This window comes from Mandrillus leucophaeus, unplaced genomic scaffold, assembly GCF_000951045.1.
Source record: "Mandrillus leucophaeus isolate KB7577 unplaced genomic scaffold, Mleu.le_1.0 Scaffold374, whole genome shotgun sequence".
Classification (NCBI taxonomy): domain Eukaryota; kingdom Metazoa; phylum Chordata; class Mammalia; order Primates; family Cercopithecidae; genus Mandrillus; species Mandrillus leucophaeus.
The window spans coordinates 798,276-821,628 of NW_012103965.1; the positions used below are offsets into that span (position 1 = coordinate 798,276).

At 39.3% G+C, this 23,353-nt stretch overlaps 1 protein-coding gene and 1 pseudogene across 4 annotated transcripts in view; one reads left to right on the forward strand and one right to left on the reverse strand.

Annotated features, from left to right (window-relative positions):
• The window catches only part of ACACA (acetyl-CoA carboxylase alpha), a 355,889-nt gene that overhangs the window by 262,040 nt on the left and 70,496 nt on the right, over positions 1–23,353 (forward strand). For all 4 annotated transcript variants that reach the window (XM_011990217.1, XM_011990219.1, XM_011990218.1 and 1 more), the window contains 2 exons: positions 285–431; positions 17,517–17,786. In XM_011990217.1, coding sequence (XP_011845607.1) covers positions 285–431; positions 17,517–17,786 — 417 coding nt within the window. The remainder of the gene's footprint in view (positions 1–284; positions 432–17,516; positions 17,787–23,353) is intronic.
• On the reverse strand, positions 16,435–16,959 carry LOC105546895 (annotated as a pseudogene).

Sequence of the window (23,353 nt, forward strand, 5' to 3'; positions counted from 1 at the left end):
TCCTAGGATAGTGTTAGGTCTTTCCTGTTTGTTAATGCTGTGGTGCTGATTTGGAATCACTCAGTAGTTTGACTTTGTTGGAAAAGTGCCTGACTTTTGGCATGTAAAAAATAATTACAAATCTATTTTAACTGAGAATGGGAGCTGGGGAATTTAGTCTAATGTTTACACTCTGCGGAACACTTGGAAAAGAAAGCAAAACCAGATTGACTGAATCTTAATAATTATTTTTGTCTATATTGAAGTCATTGTCACTGATTAGTCAAACTTCTTTTCTCCACTAGTCCCTGATCAAACTCTGGGAGTCTATGTCCACTCAAGCATTTCTTCCATCTCCCCCTCTGCCTTCTGACATGCTGACTTACACCGAACTGGTATTGGATGATCAAGGTCAGCTGGTCCACATGAACAGGCTTCCAGGAGGAAATGAGGCAAGTAGTTGAAACCCCCCTTCCCTTTCTTATCTCTGTGCCCACTAGCACCAGCTTTCTGTGAGGTGTTCATTAAATAGCACTGCAGCATGGTAGTCTTGTTCGGAGAGTTATTAGAGAGAGCATTGACTGGGTATCAAGAAATTGTTAATTTTCTAGGTTTGATAATGGTATTATGATTTTGCTTTTTAAAATAGTATTGTTTTAACACAAAGAACTCAGTTTTAAAAAAATAAAAAGGAATATTGTTTTCTTTTAGAGATACAGACTGAAACATTTACAGATGCAATGATTTGCTTCTAAATAAAGAGGTGTGAGGGTGGGTGTGTAGATGAAACAGGGTTGGTCATGAGTTGATCATTGAAGCTAGGTGATAGGTACATGAAAATAGATTATTTTCCCTGTTTTTGTCTATGTCTGAAATTTGGGGATTTTCTTTTTTTCTTTTTTCTTTTATTGAGATGGTGTCTTACTCTGTCACACAGGCTGGAGTGCAGTGGCTCAATCTCAGTTCACTGCAGCCCTGACTTCCCTGGCTGAAGTGATCCTCTCACCTCAGCCTCCTGAGTAGCTGGTACTGCAGGTGTGCACCACTACACTTGGCTAATTTTTGTATTTTTTTCTAGAGATGGGGTTTCACCATGTTGGTCTCAAGCTCCTGAGCTCAAGCAATCTGCCTGCCTCAGCCACGCAAAGTGCTGGGATTATAGGTGTGCACCATTGTGCCCAGCCGGGATTTTCTATAATGAAAACATTTAAAGTATAGTTTTGCCTAATGTTTTTTCTTATTTGGATTCATATTAATAAATGCATTTTTCATTGTCTTTTCCATGCTCAATTCATTTGATCTGGTGCTGTTGTGAGCATGATAAATGTGTTCTTGAAAGGGCTTAATCAGAATTAGGGGTTCAAACATAAAAGAATGTAACAAAGAACCCATTTTTTTATAATTATCCCAAGAATGCATTTTCTAGCCTTGGTATCCTTTCTCTCAGAGTGACCCATGAATAGTGATAAAAAGGCATATTTTGCCCTATACTCTTGTCCATGCATTATCATTCTTTCTGATTTTAACTGTGCTCCTAATGTACAGTTATAACAATGACAATACCAGTAACAAACATAAAAAGAGAGATATTTTTATTTCAACCTTAAATAGAATCCCTAGATAGATTTCATTCCATTGAAGGAGTAATCTTTACCTGTGTGTTCACCGTAAATAGGCTGGGTAGACCTTTGGAAATGATAAGCAGTTTGTTTCTATTTTATTCCATCTTTTTCAAAAAAATTTCACTATATATACAAGGTGTGTGGCTATTTCAGTAATATGCCAGTGGATGCCAATAGTAGATGATTTGGTATCAAGATGGATGCAAGCATTGGACCAGATGGAGAGTATCAGACTTGTAGGAGTCTCAACAAATAGCAAAGTCAAGAGGATTGTGGTGGGAGGATGCAAAACATTTTGACAAGCATAGATATTTACTCATCAGCACACAAAGTTGAAACAGGTTTGTGCCACTGTATGTAGCATCTGCCTAGTGAGCCCCTCAGCAGCAAAGAAAAGCTTCATTGTGCTAGACTTAAATTCTGATTCATTGAACAGTGTAGTCTTCAGGAATGGAAGGTACCCTTGTGAACATGGGGCTGAGAATAAAATGGTTTTAACTAATGTAATTAAAACACAAAATGAGATTTTTGGCCACGTGAAAGCTAGCTGCAGTGCTGTGTGAAACCCCTTGCCATGATCTTTCTCTCCTGCTTTCTTTCTGCCCTCATTCTGTGTTTGAGTGAATGGAGACTCAGGGAATAGTGAAGTCCCAGAGGGACAGAGCTCTGTTCTTGCTGAAATTACAAGCACAGAGCTGCCTGGGCATGAACATGTAGTGTTTACTCTGCCAGTATGAATACAAATAGTCTTATTATACGGGCCTCTGTACCCAAAGACCACACACACACACACATACACACACACACACACACACACACACACACACGAATTTTTTAAAAATTAAAGGTTTTTTTTAACCCCTTTAAGACCTAACAAACCTTAGTGGAAAAGATATGTCTTAAACAGTTGCCTAGGACTATAGCTATGAGTAGTAGTAGATCTAGTATAGGAGCCATATGTTTTCCTTTGTCCAGTGCTTTAATAGTTTTGAAACCAGAAAGTGAATAGTATTTGTTCAAAAGATTTTGAGTTTTTGTCAGTTCTCACTTTCTTCTTGTTCTACAGTTTTCCCTCCTTAGTTGCCTATTTTCTTTGTTCTATTTTTCTTTTCAAATGATTGACTAGGATTGAGGCTGAGTGTTAGCTTGCTGTTTCTGAGCCTTTGAGCTCGGGAGGAGTGAGACTGATTTCTTTTGTGAGCAGTTAGTGACTAATGCCCAGGATGGCTGGTGAAGTCAGTCATTGGCCTTAGCTAGATTATAGGGCACTGCACAACAGGAATGAGGTTGGGGTATTAGTATCAAACTCTGCTACCAGTAGCTTGAACATACAATGGAGCATGTCTACTGAGAGACTGACCCATCTAAGGATGGAGTTTCAGCAGTCAGAACTCTGAGGGACAGTTGTGCCTAAGAGATGACGAGGTGTCAGTAGGATATATTTCCTCATGCTGAGCCCAGTTTTATCAGGGCAAGTTGACTTTCAGCTATTGCGGTTTAATTTTCTTTGGCCAAAAAGCAAGTTTGTCATGAGCCTGGCACTCTACATATTACCCCAAGAATGATGTGAAGGGAATGAAAAGAGCTCATGCTGATGAGATTTGGAGCAAATCTGTCCTGTCCCAAAGAGAATGGGCATATGAACAGAGCCTTGAGAAATAGTTTTATTAAAAAAGAATAAAAAATTGAGCTGTTAATGTTCTGAGAGCCAAGGTTCAGTGTAAATGCATTGGTGCTATGTAGACATTAAATCATCATAATGTGGTGTTCTCCAAAAGTGACGGCTCTACCCGGTCATCATTGTGGGTGGTATTGCATTACCTTGAAGGATTGGAGTTTCTGGGTTTGAAAACTAGCACATGGATATAAGGAGTAAGGGTAAAACGAGAGATTCCTTTAGAGTTTTCCCATGAATTGAAGTGCTTTTCTCCATGATCGAAGGCAGAAAACCTGCACTTATCAGACCATCGACTGTATGGGTGGCCAGTCTTTCTAATTTTTTTTGCAGGACAGTAAATAGGTAAAAAGGTGATGGGACCAGGACTTGGACCAATTCAGTTCCATTTAGTTTTAGGTAACTTCTTTGCCATTTGAGGAGGAATATTGGCTGTTTCAGTAGAGATGTGACCTGCATTTTGAACATTTATGCCTGTGTTTAGAGCAGGAGGAAGAGCTTTTCTGATGCAGTATTAGCTACTGTCTCCTTTCTATTTTCCTAGCTGTCCCTTCCCCATAAAGAAAGATGTAACTAAAGGAATACCACCTAATGCGTGATGAAAGGTATAGGAGAACACATTTTTCTCATTGTCATATTAGAATGGCATTACATTTAGTATGAATTTAGAGTAGAAATAAAAAAGATGTAGACTAAATCTGTGAACTGCGTTACTTGCAAATAGCTCCAAAGATGAGTTGTCCAAGATTTTTCTTAATAGTTTCAAGTAAAGATGAAAATTGAGGAAAATGTGATTGCGACATAGACTAAACTGATCTCATTTCTAGCTGCTGTGATGCTAGAAATGCCCATCACTGTATGTAAATACACAGCTACATGAATGTGTGCTGTTGAGCCTGGATACAGAAGAAATGCAGCCATCTAACAGTTCTACTTTACCACTTCTCAATTTTGGAGGAATTGTTTTCATTTTCCTGCCAGTTTACTAACCTGTTTTGATCCTTTGGTGGAAGCTATAATTGCAGGTGGGGACATTTTGAGTAACAGTTCGCAATCCAGTACAGCTGCTTTTCGCACTAAATCCTGTTATTAAAAAGCTCAGGCTAAGATCAAGCCAAGGGCTGTAACGGACTTGACAGAGAACAACTTAACTTTGCCTGGTAGGACAAAGACAATTCTAGCCTTCTTGAGACTATGCTTATGTTTATTCTGAAATAAGTTATTAGCATTCTTTTATTTTATTTCTTTTGATCAGCTCTGCAAACTAGACCAATAATCTCTAAATTGGGCAATGCCGAAATATCGGTTAGAGAGTCAACTACCATAATAACTTTAGTGCTAGTAGAAATTAGAACCCTGTTTTTCTTACCATATCAGAACATGGGCAGCTTTTTAACATCCTGTCTCATCATGCCTGTCATAATGAAAAACTGAGATGAGAAGACGATGTTGCGATGTTGTATTTGGAAGGATTTATAATAAGTAGGTACAAGATGTATACCCAAAAAAGGGTTGGTATTCAGAGACTGGAATTCTTGGTATAAACGTTTTTCTAGGAGGAAAGTATATTGAAAATAGAATGCAACTGGGGCCGGGTGCGGTGGCTTACACCTGTAATCCCAGCACTTTGGGAGGCTAAGGCGGGCGGATCACGAGGTCAGGAGATCGAGACCATCCTGGCCCACGTGGTGAAACCCCGTCTCTGCTAAAAAATACAAAAATTAACTGGGTGTGGTGATGCGCGCCTGTAGTCCCAGCTACTCCGCAGGCTGAGGCAGGAGAATCACTTGAACCCAGGAGGCAGAGGTTGCAATGAGCCAAGATCGCGCCACTGCACTCCAGCCTGGTGACAGAGCAAGACTCCGTCTCAAAAAAAAAAAGAAGGAAAAAAGAAAATTGAATGCAATGTGATGGTTACCTCTATACACACTATCACTCTTAAGAACTGTGGTAGCTCTAAGGCTTCATTTTTCCAGATGGGCGCTAGGTGTCAGGGTTTTTCCTTCTCAGCAGCTTAGCATTCACATGAGCCTCTTGAATTGCCTCGTTTGTTGAGGCAGATTCACTGGTGTCCTTTTTTCAGTTGGTATAGTAGCCTTTATCTAGTGTTCCTACAATAAGCAATTGCAATTTTAACTCTTTGGTTGAAGATCCTTTGTACCTTGCATTAGGGATCTAATTTTTTTTTTTTTTTTAAAGGAAGGGGATGATTGAAGAGGAAGTAAAGTAGTGTAAATTAAAGTTTAAAGACTAGCTTACAGCCAGGCATGGTGGCACATGCCTGTCATCCCAACACTTTGGGAGACCAAGGTTGGCGGATCACTTGAGACCAGGAGCTTGAGACCAGCCTGGCCAACATGGCGAAACCCTATCTCTACAAAATATATATAATTTAATTATATATATATAATTAAATTAGCTGGGCATGTTGGCAGGCACCTGTAACACAAGAATCTCTTGAGCCCAGGAGGCGGAGGATGCAGTGAGCCAAGATTGCACCACTGCACTCCAGCCTGGGCGACAGAGTAAGACTCTGGCTGAGAAAAAAAAAAAAAAAAAAAGACTAGCTGCCATCGTGACTGGTATTTTGGTTTTAGTCCTGCTTTATGTTTTCAGGGGTAAAATGGTGGGGACAGTGGGGATTAGGGGTTCAGTTTTGGAACTGCTCAGCCCTACTAATACCCATATTTAATTATTGTTTATTTGTTGGAATGTACTGATATCCTGTATCTCCCAAAGTATAGCATCTCATTAATTTTTTTATATTAAACATATAAAAAAATACAGAGTGATACGACAAATACCCCTGCATCTACTGACTAGCTTAAACAAATCTTACCATTTTGACTGTGCTTCTCACTTACATGTCACTATAATCCTTTGAATCTCTAATTTGAGTATCAAAAAAACAATTTAGGAGTTGGTAGGGAAAGGAAGTTGGTAAGCTTATATAAGCCGAAAAGATTAGAAGAAATTAATTAGTAGATCCATTTTGACAGTTGTTAGGCTGGACCTCTTAACCCAAAGGACCTCTTATTTTAGAAAAACCACCATAACCCTCTGTCTTAATTCACTTGGTTGACATTTTCCATGCTCTCAAAGGAATTGCTTGGGTTATCCTGGACTCAGATTCTAGTGGAAAGCATTATGTTCTAAAACTGTGCCTGTAGAGAGTGTGTATATGCTTATGGGTTTTGGTGGTGAGAAAAGGGTAGACCATTTCTCATGAACACAGGACCCAAATATTTAACATTAGATTTTTTATATTGTTTTACTCAGTTTAACCTCAAAATAGCTCCATAAATGCGATGCTAATTTGGATGCACTTTACTGTGCTTTTGTTTCCTTCTTTTGAGATCAGTTTGCCTTTTCGTGCTGCGTATAGAAATTGAGTCAGTGTCAGTCTTTTAGATATATGATAGAAAAGAGGCATATTTAAATTGTACTATGCTGAAGGCGAGTTCTGAAATAGACCTAAGTGAAGCGGGTCTGAAACACAGGACCATGGTCTACGCATTGATTGTTCAACTTATAAAAAGGGTCTTTGCCATCAATCTGTCCCTAAAGATAGGAGAATGTTTATAAGTGCTTTAGGATCCTCAGCAGAAAAGGGTCAGATACATATGATTATGTATAATTATGATTATCCATAAATGATTATGGTTATACATAAGTATTCATAATTTGTGCTTGCCTTATTTTTCACTAAGGCTTTGAAAAATCAATTTTGAATCCTTGAGATTAAGTATAGAGAAAGATATATTATGACATATATGGTAAGATAGTTTTATTTTAATTCTATGTTTTTTTTCTTTTATTCCCATTCTAAGTAAGTATATTTGGCTGTAAGTCTTTGTCTAAAATGATCTTCCACACCAAATTTGGATCCCTCATTAGAAAAATATGGAGGCTAATTTTGAAAAATAAGTCTTCCTACCATGGAATTACTTCTAATGAATTTCTGACACTGTTCTTTTGAGATGCATAAACTTTTCTCAGAATTTCTTCTGAATGACTATTATTGGTGTTGGAGATTTCTCATCAGGTTGAGTAGTTTTTACTCATTTTTTTGATAGCAAAATGAGTCTCAATAACCTTGATTGACTTTGAAAATCCTAATGCATCCACTGGCTCACTAAAGTAGCACTTGTGGAGGGCTCCTCAGTTTCTTTCAAAAATAAGTCTAGAGATAGCCTTCAAACAAAAGAATGTACTTGCCAGCATATTTATACCTGTCTTAAGTTGTAAGATTTTACTGAAAAAGAATGTGACATAGTACCCTATGTCAAGAAACTTTACAGCTCCAACCAGAGGCAATAATGAACATCAGGACAGCAACAGATGACACTAGAGAATGAGGTGTAGCGTGGGGCACCAGAGTTCAGCACTCATTCGTATGATTAATGGACAAGGCTTCTGGGACTACAGTAGGCCAACCTGGTTAATTTCCATATCAACCAATTAATCCTGGGCCCCATTTCTCAAATACCGCTGGCTTCTATGTGCTCCACTGCATGTTTTTTTAAAAATAATTCCTATGCTTATTAAATTACTGTGTGTACATGTGTAAAATTACTGTGGTTTCATGTATATAAATGTTACAGGGAGAAATAATTCCCCTGTTCAAAACTATTATTTCTAATCTTTGATAACATTTTCAAAGAATTACCTCTGGGATGAAAATTTTTTGCTCTAAAAGTTATATTTTTCTTACCCTTTTATCGCTGTCTAGAGAGGTTGAGGTGAGTTTGTTCAGCCATTTTTGAATTATCCAAGCATGAAAAAAAGAGTTTTTCAGCTCTTAAGAAAATCATTTTGAGCTCTTTCATGTGATCACATAACACTAAACAATAGAACATTGATATCTGGCAAATAATACAATATGGAAAGGCATTGACGTATTTTTCAGCATGGCTTTTGCAGATGGCACAAATTAAGTCAAATATTGTATTTTAAGCCTTATGGCTTAAAAATATGTATTTTAAGACCTATACAGTGTTTTCTGATATTTCATCAAGTATGTTTTATTAAGAGACTAACAGGAGTTAAAATTACTATGATAATTATTTTCTGATAGTATATAATTAAAAGTACAGATTTAATATTCCATACAAGATACAAAAAGGGGAAGGAGGTAACATTTTGCTATGTATCTGAAAAGGAACTCAAGCTCAGGTTCCTTCTCTCTGGGTCTTAGTTTTGTCATCTTTATGATGCAGATGATGCCCAAGTCTGGGTTAGCGCTAACATGCTTGGATTCTTTGTATTGCTGCTCAAGGGCCTTGCAGGGGAGTCATCTTCCTGGCATTAGCAGAATTAGAACAATAGCTTTTACAGACTGTTCCAAAAACAACTCAAGCTTTAGGCTTTTAGCATGAATATAACAAATACAGCTTTAACATCTCAGCCACAGCCTAACCTGTATTTAAATCTGTATGGAAAGGTGTTGTTACAGCTCAAGTCAAAGTGTGGAGATGTAAGAAAGGCAACTGTGGCAAAGATACTCCCTTTCTGCTTCCCACAGCATAGCTAGAGTTGATGGATACATCTTTCACCCTTAAAAAACAAAATCCTGGTATGTTTTGCCCCTTAGCTTTTCCTGCAAATTTCTTTGTTGAGCTTAATATTGTTTTATTTTGTAGTAACAACAGCAGCTTTGGAAAGTGCCTGTGTGCGCTTGCACATTCTATTCACACTGATAGTACAATTAATGTTGATGTCAATTTTGGTGTTAATTTGGGGTCATGATTAGTGTTGACACTTTGTGTCAGACTAATGGCATTTATGGGCACCATCAGAATAAATGTTAATATTATCATGTTTTCACTATCTGTTATAGTAACATTAAACCGAGGTCCTTCCAGGAGAAAAAATACATATATGGATAGATAGATAATGCTGTTCTGTATCACTGGTGTTACTCAGCGAGAAAATGACATCTCAGGGCAGAATCCTAATCACTGTTTGGAGCATCAGAAATAATGATCACCTCTGATCGGAGGTTGTGAATAATTCATTCGGTTTGATTTTCACGTCCTGTCCAGTGATACTTTTCAAACCAAATGTGTTTCTACAGGAAAATAATGGTCCCACTTCTTATGGAAATACTGTGGCACAAATCATTTTACCCACATAAAAACAGTTAAATAAGACTGTTCTCTTCTGCTTGCCTTCTCCTTCCCATCCCCTCCTCCCTCACTTGAGCGTGTTCATTCCAGAATCAGAATGTAGCCAGAGAAATATTTTCTGCCTTAGAACTTGTGTAAGGGAAACAAATATTTATCTCTGCTTATCCTTAGCTTATTCCCTGTAGCTCTTTTCATCCTCTTCCCTTTTTCACTTTAAGATAATTAGCTTAGGTTGATAACCCTAAACCTAATCAACCTGCTCATTGGAATGTTCTGTTATGAAAAATAACCTGAAATTAAATATTTTAAAACTTATTCATGGCTATAGTAATGAAAAAATAATTTGTAGTAAGTACCTAGGACCACTTGGTTAGTCAATGCACGAGAGAAGCAGTGATCAGAGAAGACGACGCTGGCACTGCCTGTTTGAGTCTAAAACTCATTAGACCATAAACCCACCCACTTATAAGCAGGCTGTAGGCTACCTTTTTGTTAATTTCTTAGCTCTTCCGTCTTCCTTCAGCTCTTAGTCCTGGCATGTCATTTTCACCAGGTTTCACCTGGATAAAAATGTTAGAGAGAAAGAGAAGACCCCCAAAAAGGGGGATTCAATGATGGGATCTCCTTTAGTCATTATTCTTAAGTTAATATACACGGCAGATTGGGCTTAGGTGAAATCAATGAATGTCACATTGCAAATCACATTGTCACACTGTGTATACTTTTATAGTGATTGTGGAATTTTCTATATGAAATCTCCATTGTGTATATAATATAGATAGACCCATCTATAGAAGGTAATTTGACTGAAAAACTTACAGTGTACTAATTAGAGGGTGAAATATGACTGTCTTCTGAAGCAATGACCTAATCCTTTGAGATGAAGCTATTCATTGGTAGAATATTTTGAACCATTTCTCCTGAATGTTGTGACCCCTTTTTTTTTTTCCTAAATCTAACAAGGGCAGGGGAAAGCGTTTTTCAACCTAGTTTTCATCATCAGACAGAAAGTATTTTGCATTCAGAAACCATTTCCAGTATCAAATTCAATTTTGTCAAGTGATTAGTTGAGTTTGGTAGAGAATAATTTAAAAACACAAAGCTGGAAATGGCTATGATGCTTCTACACTGGAGGAGAGCAGTTGCTATTCTCAAGTTGCAAGCTTCCTCTCAGTGACTTTGCATCACAACTGGATTATTGTGTTGTATGCCTTTGCAGCTGTTACAGACCTGCATCTGTTGACACCATGTGTTCCTACCCATGACTGGTAGAAGAAATAGGGAATGGGTGATTGGGTACCTTCACTGCCTATCAGTGCAAACGTCCTTTTATGTACATATGTTTATAAAGTTCTTTAGCCCCCTTCAAGATGAAAGGTTCTGTATAAATATAAGCTTTCGATTTTAGTACATGTTTGTAATACATGTGGTACAGTCCTAAATATGTATTTAGCTGATAGGCACTGTTCTTGTCTATTGTACAAATATTGACTTTAAAAATATAAATATGTATTTAACCATCAGACCAGAAAAACACTGAAGCAGTTACTTCTCAGGTAGAGACATTAATATTATATAAACCTATGTATACATATGTTTACACTCTACCACATCATTGCAGAGCATTTCTTTTTAGAAAATGAAATGATAACCCAACAAACTTAGTTCTTGATATTTCTTTCTCTTTAAAGTGAGTCTCGATTTTTAATTTTCATATGTTTATCTCTTTCAAATTTTATATAAATAAGATCTGTTGTAGTATGACTACAATCTAGAATTAGTTCCTCTAAAATATGGGAAATTGATTAGGCTGGTGAGATTTTTTTCCCCCTTAATTTTTTTTTTTTTTTATTATGGAAATGCTCAAACGTACACTAAAGTAAGCATAAGTAATATAAACTCCCATGTACCTATCACCCAGTGAAGAAGTATTTGGTAGTTTTCTTTTCTCAGTTATTTTTTATTTTATAAAAAGTTAAAGTTATCAATGCAATATAAACACACACAAAAAAATTTGGAGAATGGAAAAAAAACCAATACAATTTCATCATCCCAATAATTATCGCCTCATTTTGCTCTTTCTTATTTATTTTTGTTTTTTCAACATGCTTTTCAACTGATGAAGCTGTCATTCATACTATGCACTTACTATATACCAGGCACTATCCTAGGACCTAACATGTATTTAATCCTTCCAACAAACTTACGCAGTAGATTTTTATTACCCTTGTTTTACCAGTGAAGGAACCGAGGTACAGGGAGGTTGATAACTTACCTAAGGTACATGGCTAGAAAGTTGAGTCTCATTTCTGTCAAATTATCTTAGATTCGGATTCAGAAGAGTCTCAGAATGTGGCTCCTGGGTCTGACCCCTTTTCTAATTTAGTATTACATCATGGGTATTTTTAAATGCTCTTCCTAATCTTCATAATCATCATCTTATAAGGCCGTACAGAACAGTAACAGTGATCTTGCTATTCAATTTACTTCCCTCCAAAATAATTTTAGGTTTTCAGGAAAGTTACAAAGATAGTATTAGACAGTTCCGGTATACCCTTTCCCAGCTTCTCTTAATGTTAACACCTTATATAACCATGATATAATTACCAAACTAAGAAATAAATATTGATACAATTGTGTTAAATAAACCATAGACCTCTTTTTTTTTTTTTTTTTTTGGCCAGTTTTTCTCCTAATATCTTTTTGATTAAGGAATATACTTCCTTAATTTCTCTAGTAAAGAAAATACCATTTCTTGGCTGGGTGCGGTGGCTCATGCCTGTTACCCAGCACTTTGGGAGGCCTAGGCAGGTGGATCACCTGAGGTCAGGGATTCAAGACCAGCCTGGCCAACATGGTGAAATCCCGTTTCTATAAAAATGCAAAAATTAGCTGGGTGTGGTGTTACCTGCCTGTAATCCTAGCTGCTCGGGAGGCTGAGGCAGGATAATCACTTGAACCTGAGAGGCGGAGGTTGCAGCAAGCCAAGATTGCACCACTGTACTCCAGCCTGGGCAATGGCCTCAGACTCTGTCTAAAAAAAAAAAAAAAAAGAAAATACCATTTTTGTGTATGTGAACCTCCTTTTAAGAAATAAACACTTTGGGAGGCCAAGGCAGGCAGATCACAAGGTCAGGAGTTTGAGACCAGCCTGGCCAACATGGTGAAACCCCATCTCTACCAAAAAAACAAAAATTAGCTAGGCCTGGTGGCATGCACTTGTAATCCCAGCTACTCAGGAGACTGAGGCAGGAGAATTGCTTGAACTCAGGAGGTCGAGGTTGCAGTGAGCCGAGATTGCACCACTGTACTCCAGCCTGGGCAATGGCCTCAGACTCTGTCTAAAAAAAAAAAAAAAAAGAAAATACCATTTTTGTGTATGTGAACCTCCTTTTAAGAAATAAACACTTTGGGAGGCCAAGGCAGGCAGATCACAAGGTCAGGAGTTTGAGACCAGCCTGGCCAACATGGTGAAACCCCATCTCTACCAAAAAAAAAAAAAATATATATATACACACACACACACACACACACACACACACACACACACACAAATTAGCCAGGCCTGGTGGCATGCACTTGTAATCCCAGCTACTCAGGAGACTGAGGCAGGAGAATTGCTTGAACTCAGGAGGTAGAGGTTGCAGTGAGCCGAGATCGCACCATTGCACTCCAGCCTGGGCAACAGAGCAAGACTCCATCTCAAATAAAATAAAATAAAGTAAAATAAACAATTCACATTAGCTATAAGGATAAGTTACTTAATTTCTCTGTGCCTTAATTTCCTTATGGCAATAATAACAGCTACCTTTGAGTTAATAATAACTACCATTTGAGGGCTTTTGTATGCCAGGCTCTGTACTAGTTTAATATGGTGTTACTCACAACAATACCTCCAGAAAGAATCTGTCATCCCCATTTTATAACTGGAAAAGTGAAGCTATAAAATGTGAAGTGTACAAGGTTATACAGCTAGCGTAAAGCTGAGATTTGAACCAAGACAGCTTGACTTTGCAGCTTAAGCTCTTAACCACTATCAGTAGTTGTCAACTTTTAGAACAGTACAGCAGATAGTAAATGTTCAATTAATGGTAGTTATTATGATAGCTATTGTTATTTTTAAAATAAAATAGTTTAAGACTAGGACTCTTATTCCATGACTTCTAAAATATATGTGGCAGACAATGTTCTGTGCCCTTGGTGTTAACTATTTTTCAAGTATTATTTTTAGAAGTGAGGCAGGGCGCAGTGGCTCACACCTATAATCCCAGCATTTTGGGAGGCCGAGACGGGAGGATCACTTGAGTCCAGGAGTTCAAGACCATCCTGGGTAAGATGGTGAGACCCCGTCTCTACAAAAAATAAAAAAAATTAGCTGGGCATGGTGGTGACACACACGCCTGTGGTCCCAGCTACACAGGAGGCTGAAAGGGAGAATCACTTAAGCCCAGGAGGCCGAGGCTGCAGTGAGCTGTATTTGCACCACTGCACTCCAGCCTAGGTGACAGAGCAAGACCCTGTCTTAAAAAAAAAAAAAAAAAAAAAAATTCTCTACACAGAGGTCTTAGTAGGAGATCAGAAAAGAGAGGAATTACTTTAGGCTGGGATAAGCTTTACTGAGGAAATGGAATTTGGATGAACCTTTTGGAATGGGTAAGATTTGGACAGAGTGAGGGGAGAGGAGAGAGAAAGACAAAGTTTTTTATGTAGAAGTTAATATAGTAGATTTCTGCTTTTAATAGTGTGTTTATCAAACCCATGGCTATTATTTTCTTAATTTCGCATGTGGGGACATTGAAGCTCAGTAAAATTAAATTAATTTTCTTAAGATCACACAGTTAGTTAATATAAGTGATAGCACCTGGATTTGGATCTAAGTTTGTTGGACTCTAAAGCCCATGTTCACCTTTATATGCCCTATCCTTTGATTAGCAGTGAAATCTAAATTTTAACGTAAATTGAATAATAAATGCTTTCTTAGATGTTTGTCCATCATGCTACCTCAGAACTGAATGTCTTCCAATCAGGAATCTTGCTGCACTAAGACTGGAATAACACTCTCTATTCTGTAATGGTACTTTTTAAGACAGGAGGAGAGGTCGGTCGATGAGCAACACTCTTTGGAAAGACATTGATAAAGAGTATTGTGTTCTTGGTGCTGCTGTGTTGACACCTAATTAGAAGTCAATATTGCAAGCATAATGACCTAGCCAATTGCTGAACTCACTGCCCAAGTGACACAGTTAGAGTCCCCAGGTAGTAATGAAAGATAAGAGTATTATTTGCCTGCCCAGTGCCACATGGTCACAATGTTTACATTAGCACACAAATGCTGAAGTAGATTCTTCAGGGCTTGTATCTAATCTGCTTCTGGCCTATGTGGCTAAGGTTAATATATCATAAAATTTGGTGTAAAACCCAATCTTTCTAACTACAAATGCATTTAGAGGAAAATTGACAGGAAATAGCTTTTCCTTCCTGAAAAACAAAAGATTTAGGGTTAAGGGGGCATGTGCGAAGGCAGATAAAATATTTCTGCTTGTACAGGGATTATATTAACTAGCTTCTTAGAAACCATAACCAAAATTATCCTGAAATTTGAGTGTTCGCTGTGCTATTTTTTGAATGATCTATTTTTCCTTCCTTTCTCTGTCTTTAATGAGTAGATGGAGTAATACTTTATCTTAGAAAGTGATTGGATTTTTTTCTGTGTGTTATATCCATTTTGATTTGTATTTGGCCAATGGTGTGATATATTAAATAGCTTATATTTATCTGTGGGTGTTTCATATATATATTTCCTAATGCTGAGAATCACAAATAGCTGTGTAGAATGCTTCAACCAGCCTGATTACAGTGGATGTGCAATTGGATTGAGGAATGTGTACTCAGAGCTTATGATCACTGGCCCGGTTGAGTCTGGGTGATGCATGTGGCTTTCCAGGGATGCTGCTATTTACATCTGTTAATGGCCCTTCTTGATGGCCAGCTCCCCAATGAGGTGATATGCAGCAGCCTGGGGATGAGGGACCAAGGCTGCAGATGTGGCTGGGCTCCATTAGGCAGAACCAGGGATGCTCATCTGGTAGGTAGGCTTTGTGTTTGGTGGCGAGTGGTGGGGGCAAGGAGGGGGGCGAGAGACAGAAAGAAAGGGGGAAAAATGAATGAAAAACATTACTTATCCAGGTATAGGGGAAACAGGCAGACATGAAAAACTACAGCTGTAACTAGAGTATGAGTGAATAGAATAGAAAAGAAATGGAACTAGCAAATATACAAGTAGAAGGATTGACTAGTTCTCATATCGAAGGGGATTAAAACAGGAGAGGGCTATGAGAGTGTGGGAAGAGACATGTCACCTCTGCCTTTTAAGTCAATATCATTTATTTATGTCGCTGGCCATATGCTGCTGAACAGAGAGCAGAGATTTACATATAGTGCATCAAGAGATTAGTTCTTTCCATCCTTTGGTTTTCTGGTGCTGGGAGAAAGCAAGAGATGCTCACAAGGATGCAATGTTGAGCATTAGTAAATTCTTGCAGAAATGGAACGTACCTGAAACAAACCAGTAAGGAGTGTTTCTGTTATTCCTATCAAATGCTAGAGGACAGTACAAGGAGCCTGGATCATGAAAAGTGTACAGTCCATGAGAAGTGATTTTTTTTCTGCTTCCTTGTGTGTTGAAGATTTCTTGGAACAAATGTCACAAAAGATGGAGAAGTGTCTGTGTTAGTCCATTTGTGTTGCTATAAAGGAATACCTGTGGCTGGATAATTTATCAAGAAAAGAGGTTAATTTGGCTCATGGTTCTGCAGGCTCTATAAGCATGGCAACTGCATCTGTTGGGCTTCTGGTAAGGGTCTCAGGAAGCTTATGATCTTGGAGGAAGGTGAAGGGGGACCCAGCCATTACATGGTGAGAGAGGGAGCAAGAGAGAGGTGGGGGGCAAGGTGCCACACTCTTTTTTTTTTTTTGCACCATGACATTCTTGAGTTAATTTGAGTCACCCCTGGGTGAGAGGGCCCTGCACCTAGAAGAAGGTGTTGGGCCTCTTGGTGGTGAAGTATGGCTTATGCTAACCATGCAGGACCCCGTGGGGCAGTGGGAACTTGATCTCAGAGTCATGGAACTGTTTGACCGCCAGCTGGCAGCACTTGCTGACCGCAGTTTCCACCTTCATGATCTGGGTGGAGTGGGCCTGTGTGTGATGCCAGGTGCCCATGTCTCACTAGCACTGGATGACAGCACCCATGGTGGTCAAGTCCTGGTATCCAGTACATGTTGTGGGTGCTGCTACAGGAGTCGTAGTGCAGCTAGATGCCAGATTTCTTCACCTGCAGGGGGAATTTCTCAAACACCTACCTACAGTAGACAATTTTCCCTGAAGACTTCTTATCTTCTTTTGCTGAGATACCAAGTACCAGAGGCGGGACTTGGCAGTGACATGATGAGGTGCAAAGATTCACATACCACAGAAGGGCAGCATGTGGCATTTGGGGGTGGGCAGGCAGCAACCCACCACCTTGTACTCTCGTAGTGTGCCCAAGGCGTTCATAGCACTCTCTACATGCTTGCTTTCACCCGCAAAAGGCCACACTCTTTCAAACAGCCAGATCTAGCATGAACTCAGATCAGAGGGGAGCACCAAGCTATTCATGAGGGATCCACCCCATGACCCAAACACCTCACACCAGGCCCCATTTCTAACATTAGGGATCATATCTCAACATGAGATTTAGAGAGGACAGACATCCAAACCATATCAGTGTCTTAGTATATATGGCAGTAAAATGAGAAATTAATCAACAGTGCCATGGCATTCTTCCACATGTATCCTGAGTGCATTTAGATTTTGGCTTTTCTGCCTTCTTTGAGCAGGCCCAAAGAAGGAATTGAGACAGTTTTGAAATACACAGTAGATCAGCTGTTCTCAGCATAATCTAGCAGCATATTAGAATGTCTTTTTAGTTTCCCACAGGGAGTGTGGCTCTTTAGCAATGTGTATCTTTACATAATGGCTGTGCCTAGGTATACTCTGATACCTTCAAGGAACCTGGAAAAAATTCTGCATGTAAAAAACTTCTGTTCATTCGTTTGTTTATGCCTTTCCAGATTGGCATGGTAGCTTGGAAAATGACCTTTAAAAGTCCTGAATATCCAGAAGGCCGAGATATCATTGTTATTGGCAATGACATCACATACCGAATTGGGTCCTTTGGGCCTCAAGAGGATTGGTTATTTCTCAGAGCTTCTGAACTTGCCAGGGCAGAAGGTATTCCACGCATCTATGTATCAGCCAACAGTGGAGCAAGAATTGGACTGGCAGAAGAAATTCGTCATATGTTTCATGTGGCCTGGGTAGATCCTGAGGACCCTTACAAGGTACACACTAAGAACATATAATATTTCAAAGTGCTATATGGTTATGCTACATGTGTGGATAGGTAGGGGAAAGGTAGAGGTTTAAGTTCAAAAATCACCACTTATGGTAAAAATTAAATATAAACAAAATTATTTATGAAAATTCCTTAAGACACCATATTAGAGACAAATTATTTCTCAATATGTTCACCTGGTTTTTCTTCCAACTATAAAACAGGTTGCTGTTTCTTTGGTTGAGCACTAGATGAAATAGTAGGTATGCATTTAGTGTGAGACATGCTAAACCAAAAATATCTATCTTTAAACTATTTCATTGTGGCTTCCAGGATTTATGGTCAATCATCAACAAAATCCCTTACCTCCTCATCTTCTACTCCAACCTCCTTGTTCACCTTGAGATCTATCTCTCCTCTAAAGATATTGCTTCCCCCGTAGCCCTCTGGAGTACTGACTGATTTCTGTCTTTCTTTTGTACCACTGAGCCTGGAAGGGGAATATTGTCCTCCTTACCCTCCTTGCTGCTTCCGGACACCTCTCCCTTCTCTCTGAAAAAATCCCATCTTTGAATCTCATGTCATCAGACTGTGCCATACCCTCACTGCTCCTTGTGTTTCCTGATCCTTTGGTCACTCCCTCTCATTCTTTGCATCTTTTAGTTCCTGGCACATTGTCACTCTGTCCATTACTACTAGTCATGTGATAATTCTTGGTGATTGCTATATCCACATAGATGATCCTTCCCATAATCTGGCTTCTTGGATCCTTGACTCCTTTTCTTCTAATGGTTCTATCCTATACCCTAGCCCAGCCTCTCATTCCCCATAATCTCAGTTTCAAGTATCTCTTTCTTTGCCACCCCCTCCGTCCTCTTTTCAGCTCTCTCTCTCTCTAGTCTGACAATCCTTTGAAATCATCAGGACCATTGAGTTGAACTCACCTGTTGATCCTCCCACCTTTCTTCTGTTCTTCACTCCCTCTTTACACCTCATTTCATTCCTATCTAGCTTAAACTCCAGGGTTAACTCCTTGATTAATCATTATAATCACCATCTTTTCTACACCTTCAACTTTCTCTCTCAACTTGCTTCAACTTGCTTCTCTCTTTGCTTACTCTGTGCCTTTACAGAAACCTTGTTTAAATCCAATTCTCTCCATTCTGCTTCCATGCCTGCACCTGCCCAGCTCAACTTTGATGGAGAAAAAAACAGTTCTGTTGACTGGTCTTACTTTAAATTCAAGCTTACCAACCTCCTGGATGACGGTTTCACATCTCTCCCCTCAAACCTCTAACATCTACTTCCCTCTCCCCACTCAGCTGATATTGTCAGACCTTGCTTCCCAATATTCAAGAAAAGAGAAACAATGAGAAGAGAGCTTCTACAAGCTCCCATGTACCTGCATCCGTTGTGCCCTTACTCTTCACCTTCTCTTCTACACTTTGAATGAACAGTTCCTACTTCTGTCTAAAGCCAATCCCTCCTCTTGTACACTTGATCTCCTTTCTTGCCAACTTAAGTGTATGATTAACACTTCTCCCTGCTCTTTCATGCATCAGCACTTTTTCCTTCTGTATTGTATCAGCCCTTGTAGCATACAAACACCCCTCCAGTCACTATCCCTCCCTTCCTTCCTTTTATAGGAAAATGTTTTTAAAAGAGTTGTTTGTTCTTGCCGTCTCCAGATGTTCTTCTCCCATTCCCTCTTGAACCCATTTCAGTTGAGCTTGCACCCTTATCATTCCACTGTAGCTGCTTTTTGTCAGGGTCACCAGTATTCCATATTACTGAATTCTATGGTGAATTCTCAGTCCTCACCTTAGTTATTTGACAATAGCATTAGCATTTGACACAGTTAGTCATTCCTTCATCCTTGAAGTACTTTCTTCTGTTGGCTTCCAAGAGCCCAAAGTCTCCTTTTTATCTTCCTGCATTTCTGGCTCCTCTTTTTCAGTTTCCTTTGCTGCCTTTCACTTCTCTAAATATAAGAGTATTTCAGGAGATGATGGAAATACTCTATATTCTGACTGTGGTGGTGGCTACTTAAGTACATACATTTGTCATAACTGATCACATTATAACACTTAAAACTGATGAATTTTGTTGCATGTAAATTATACTTCAATAAAGTTCACAGAACAACTTTATTAAAATATGAAAATTGATCCAATACAGGGGGTTTTTTGGGGCTGATGAAAATATTCTGGAATTAGTGGTAATGGTTGCACAACATCTGAATATACTAAAATTTACTGAGTTATATACATTTCAAAATGGTGAATTTTGGCTGGATGCAGTGGCTTACGTCTGTAACGCAGCATTTTGGGAGGCCAAGGCAGGCAGATCACTTGAGGCCAGGAGTTCAAGATCAGCCTCGCCAGCATAGCGAAATACCATCTCTACTAAAATATAAAAAATTAGCCGGTCATGGTAGCACACGTCTGTAATCCCAGTTTTTCAGGAGGCAGAGAGGCATGAGAATTGCTTGAATGCAGGAGGCAGAGGTTGCAGTGAGCCAGGATCGTGCCATTGCACTCAGCCTGGGTGACAGAGTGAGACTCAAAAAAACCTTTAAAAACCAAAATGTTGAATTTTATGTTATATTAATTTTCTCTCTTTTTTTTTAAGAGACAGTGTCCTGCTTTGTCACCCAGGCTGGAGTGCAGTGGCACATTCATAGCCTACTGCGTCTTCCAACTTCTGGGCTCAAGTGATCCTCCCACCTCCACCTCCCAAGTAGCTGGGACTACAGGCGCACACCACCACACCCAGCTAATTTTTTTATTTTTCATAAAGACAAGGTTTTGCTATGTTGCCTAGACTTGTCTCAAACTCCTGGCCTCAAGTGATCCTCCCACCTCGGCCTCCCCAAATGCTGAGATTATAGGCATTAGCCACTGTGCTTGGCTAGTTTTTTAAATTATAAAAAAAAATGTGAATGGGGACATGTCAGGAGCACAGAGGCTGCAGTGGGAACAAGAAGTTCTGGACTCCCCATTCTCAACCCCACTAGGACTCAATGTCCTCTCACCTGTTGGTTTGGCAAGACAGCCATTATAGAAAGTAGGGTAGAAGGAAAAAAGTGATTCAAGGGCTTGGTCCCTGGACTACTCCTTTTCCTATTTACCTTCCCTTGGTGACCTCATCCTGTCTTTTTGTTATGTTCTGTTTTTTTGAGATAGGGTCTCACTCTGTTGCCCAGGCTGGAGTGCAGTGGTGCGATTACAGCTCACTGCATCCTCCACCTCCTGGGTTGAAGCAATTTTCCAGCCTCAGCCTCCTGAGCAACTGGGACTACAGCCATGCACCAGCAAGCTCGGCTAATTTTTTGTTTTTTGTAGAGACAGGGTTTCGCCCTGTTGCCCAGGTTGGTCTTGAATTCGTGAGCTCAAACTGATCCGCCCGGCTTGGCCTCCCAAAGTGCAGGAATTAGAGGTGTGAGCCACCGCACCTAGCCTCATCCAGTCTTTTAAAGCTTTAAGTTTCATGTACAAGCTGATAAATGTCCAAATTTATATCTTACCCCTGAACACAAGATTCATATATCCAGACTCAACATCTCCACTTACATCTGCCTAAATGTCTACCTAAATTGTAGCTTCTAATCTTCCTTTAATGTGTTCTTCCCACAGTCTTCTCTGTCTCAACAGATGGTACGTCTATTGTTTCATTTGTTCAACTGAAAGACCTTGGAGTTATTCTTGACTTCTGTCTTTCTTGCACACCCCACATTCACTTCCACACCCCATTCATCCATCTAAACAGTAAATCATGTTTATATCCCTACCTTAAAATATATCCAGAATCTGAGTACTTCTATCCAATTCCACTGCTACTTACTAACAGTAGCAGTAGTCTAACTCTTCTTACCTCCATATTGCAGTACCCTCCTAACTGGTCTTCCTGCCTCTGGCCTTGCTTCCAGTCCCACCCAAGGTCTGTCCTCAACAGAATGTAGAATGAGGCCATGTGTGGTGGCTCATGCTCATGCCTGTAATCCCAGCACTTTGGGAGGCTGAGGCAGACGGATCAACTTGAGGTCAGGAGTTCAAGAACAGCCTGGCCAACGTGGTGAAACCCTCTCTCTACTAAAAATATAAAAATTAGCTGAGCATTGTGATGGGTGCCTGTAATCCCAACTACTTGGGAGACTGAGGTGGGAGAATTGCTTTAGCCCAGGAGGCAGAGGTTGCAGTGAGTCAAGATCACACCACTGCACTCCTGCCTGGGTGACAGAAGGAGACTCTACTCAAAAACAAAAAACAAACAAACAAAAAAACCAGGTAGAATGATCCAGTTAAAATAGAAATCAGATCACAAAATTTTTCTCTGCTTAAAACCCTTTAATAGCTTCCCAGTTCATTCAAGTAAAAGCCAAAGATCCTATAGTTGCCTACAAGGCCTTACATAGATTGGCTTTCCAGTACCACTCTGCCCTCATTTCTTGCTACAGCCTCCCCCAACCTTATTCCACATATTGGCTCTACCCGACTCTGCTTTCTTAAACCTGTGAAGTACATCATGCCTCAGTGCATTTGTACTTGCTGTTGCTTCTACCTAGAATGCTTTTTCCTCAGATATCCTCATGTCTCATGGCCTCAGCTCATTTAGGTCTTTACTCAAATGACACTTTTCAATGAGGCTTTCCTTGGTTATTTTTTCTAAAAGTTGGACTGTCTACCTTCTCTTTCGTTTTTTTTTTTCGTTAAACATTATTCCCATTAACATTATACATTTTACTTATTTTGTGTATTTTGCTGGCTTTCCCAGTAGGAGGTATGTTTCATAAGGGTAGGAATTCTTGTCTATTTTTGTTAATTCCTGTTTTTCCAGTGCCTAGAATAGTACCTTGTACATAATAGGCACTCAGTAAATGTGTACTGACTGACGTACTAATGACACTCTGTGCTATCAGGCATTCTCAACACAAATCATGCAAGACCAATTGCAGATTTATGTCTTTTCCATGTTGTGCTCACTGTGGGACATACATTTATTGAGTTAAATGGTGGGCATAATTTTTCATAGTATTTTAAATGCTTCCCTGTGTTTACTTATTTTTTTGACTGAGTGACTAATTCACTTAAGTTAAACACATATACCATGTAACTGTATTTTGTATGTGGATGTGTGTATAGATACATATAAATCAATTATAAAATGTTAGTATAATTGTTTAAATGTAAATGCGCATTAGGAGTTGTTTATTGAAGAAACAAAAGATCTGAGTTCAGTGTTCACTATTAGCACTGTATAGACTTCTGATTTTAATATTGAATCTCCTAGATTTGCAGTTCTCTGTTATCCCTTGCTTGTATTTATTTTGATGATCCTGTGGATTTGAGAGAGTGAAAAACAGTAATTCACACAATTCTTCAATTTCATGTTGATATCTTTAATAGAGATGTCACTAAAGATCAGAAAATGACCCTTTAACCCTGTTGAAAATGAAATGAGGCTGGGCACGGTGGCTCACACCTGTAATCCCAGCACTTTGGGAGGCCGAGGTGGGCGGATCATGAGGTCAGGAGATCGAGACCATCCTGGCTAACATGGTGAAAACCCATCTCT